Here is a 1,609-nt window from a genome sequence, read left to right as displayed (position 1 = left end):
GAGGCCGGGGGGCCGCGCGAGGCGCTGCGCCGGCTCCGGCAGCTCTGCCGGCTGTGGCTGCGGCCCGAGACGCACAGCAAGGAGCAGATCGTGGAGCTGCTGGTGCTGGAGCAGTTCCTGGCCGTCCTGCCCGCGGAGCTGCGGGCCCGGGTGCGGGGACGGTGTCCGGAGAGCGGCGAGGAGGCGCTGGCGGCGCTGGAGGACGCGGAGACGGACGCGGACACCCGAGACGCAGCACGGCAGGTGGGGAGAGGGTGCGCGTGGTGCCGCGGGAGGACGATGGGGCCTCTGCCCGTGCAGGCTTTGCTGGCCCGGAGGAGAATGGGGGAGGGGCGCTGTCCCCCCACTCACCGGTGGCGAACGCTCCTCCCGCCGCGCGGGTGCCTGGCGGGGAACGCGCCTCCTCCCGCGCTCTGCGCGCGTTTCTTCTCTCACCATTCGAGAGTTAGCTGCGGAGATCATGGCCCTTCAAACACTCCAGGCTGTATTTCAGTGTCTGTCAGAATACAGTGATTAAATCTAGAGAAATTAAAATTGTTATGATGTTGTCATCCAAAAAGTAATCCTTGTGCAAATTATGCCACATTATCCCAGTACTGTTATTTATAGCGATTTCCTCCGACTCAGTACAGTCCAGCATCACACGCTGCATTTTGTTGCCATGCCTCCTCACTCTCCCGGAATGTGGAAAACTTACTCTTTCTTCGTCATGCCCTTGCAATTTTGAAGAGTATAGGCCGTTGGGTCTGTCTTACATCTTCTCATGATAAGTTCCAGGTTGTGCGTTTGGGTTAGAAAACCAGAAGTGATGATGTGTTCTCGTCGGTGCATTCTGTCAGGCGCCACCAGGTAGTGAGTTGTCTCGTTACTGATGGAGTTAAGCTGGCATGGGTCAGGTTCCTCACTGCAAGGGCGCATCTTCCTCTGTGTAATTCATGAGTAACCTGTGGGATACATCTTGAGGTGGTGTGCTTATCCTGTACCTCACTTAACTTCTACCCACCTATGCATCCGTCTAAGGCTTTTTGTTTTGCTGTGTTTTTCCTGGCAAAGATTCTTTGCTTGTCTCACCGCTCTTCTTTGCCACTGTCCCCTTAGCCCGGCTCTTGTTGCCTAGCGTGTGTTCGTATTTGCCAAGTGAATAAGTGTCTCTGTCTCCTACTCTGTCTCCCTTGATGCTTCTTTAGAGGATTAAATGGGACTTGTCAGTGTGTCCCTGCTGTTAGGTCCAGTTCCCACCAGGATGCCTTTTCAAGGTGAATCTTTTGTCCCTGGGCTTCTGTTTATATTCAGGGACAGGACATGCACCTACTGGTGACAGATTATGAGGGAGCATCTTTGGAGTGTCAGAGCCTCCAGCTCCTGCCTGGGGTGCCCACTCTGAAGTGTGAGCCTCCAGAGCTCCCCCAAGAGAACCTCCAGGAAGTGCATGGTGAGTACTGGGGTGAGTTTAGCAAGGGTCCTGAAAGCAGGCCACTAACTTCTTAGTAAAAGCATCTGTGTCTACATCCTCAAGGTTTGTTTCTTTGTCTAACCCTGTACTAAGCAAACTTTTTTAAAACATTTGAAATTGTAAAATGCTAGAATTCTAAGATCCTATCATCCAACA

The 1,609-nt window shown here is 53.6% G+C and overlaps 1 protein-coding gene across 1 annotated transcript in view; it reads left to right on the top strand.

The window, feature by feature from the left end:
• LOC105296294 (piggyBac transposable element-derived protein 1-like) overlaps positions 1 to 1,609 on the top strand; it is a 20,414-nt gene that overhangs the window by 12,194 nt on the left and 6,611 nt on the right. Inside the window, exon 5 of the mRNA XM_023534278.1 lies at positions 4 to 243. Coding sequence (XP_023390046.1) covers positions 4 to 243 — 240 coding nt within the window. The remainder of the gene's footprint in view (positions 1 to 3; positions 244 to 1,609) is intronic.

This window comes from Pteropus vampyrus, unplaced genomic scaffold (genome assembly GCF_000151845.1).
Source record: "Pteropus vampyrus isolate Shadow unplaced genomic scaffold, Pvam_2.0 Scaffold124, whole genome shotgun sequence".
In the NCBI taxonomy this organism is placed as follows: domain Eukaryota; kingdom Metazoa; phylum Chordata; class Mammalia; order Chiroptera; family Pteropodidae; genus Pteropus; species Pteropus vampyrus.
This window is presented reverse-complemented; position numbering and strand designations above follow the sequence as displayed.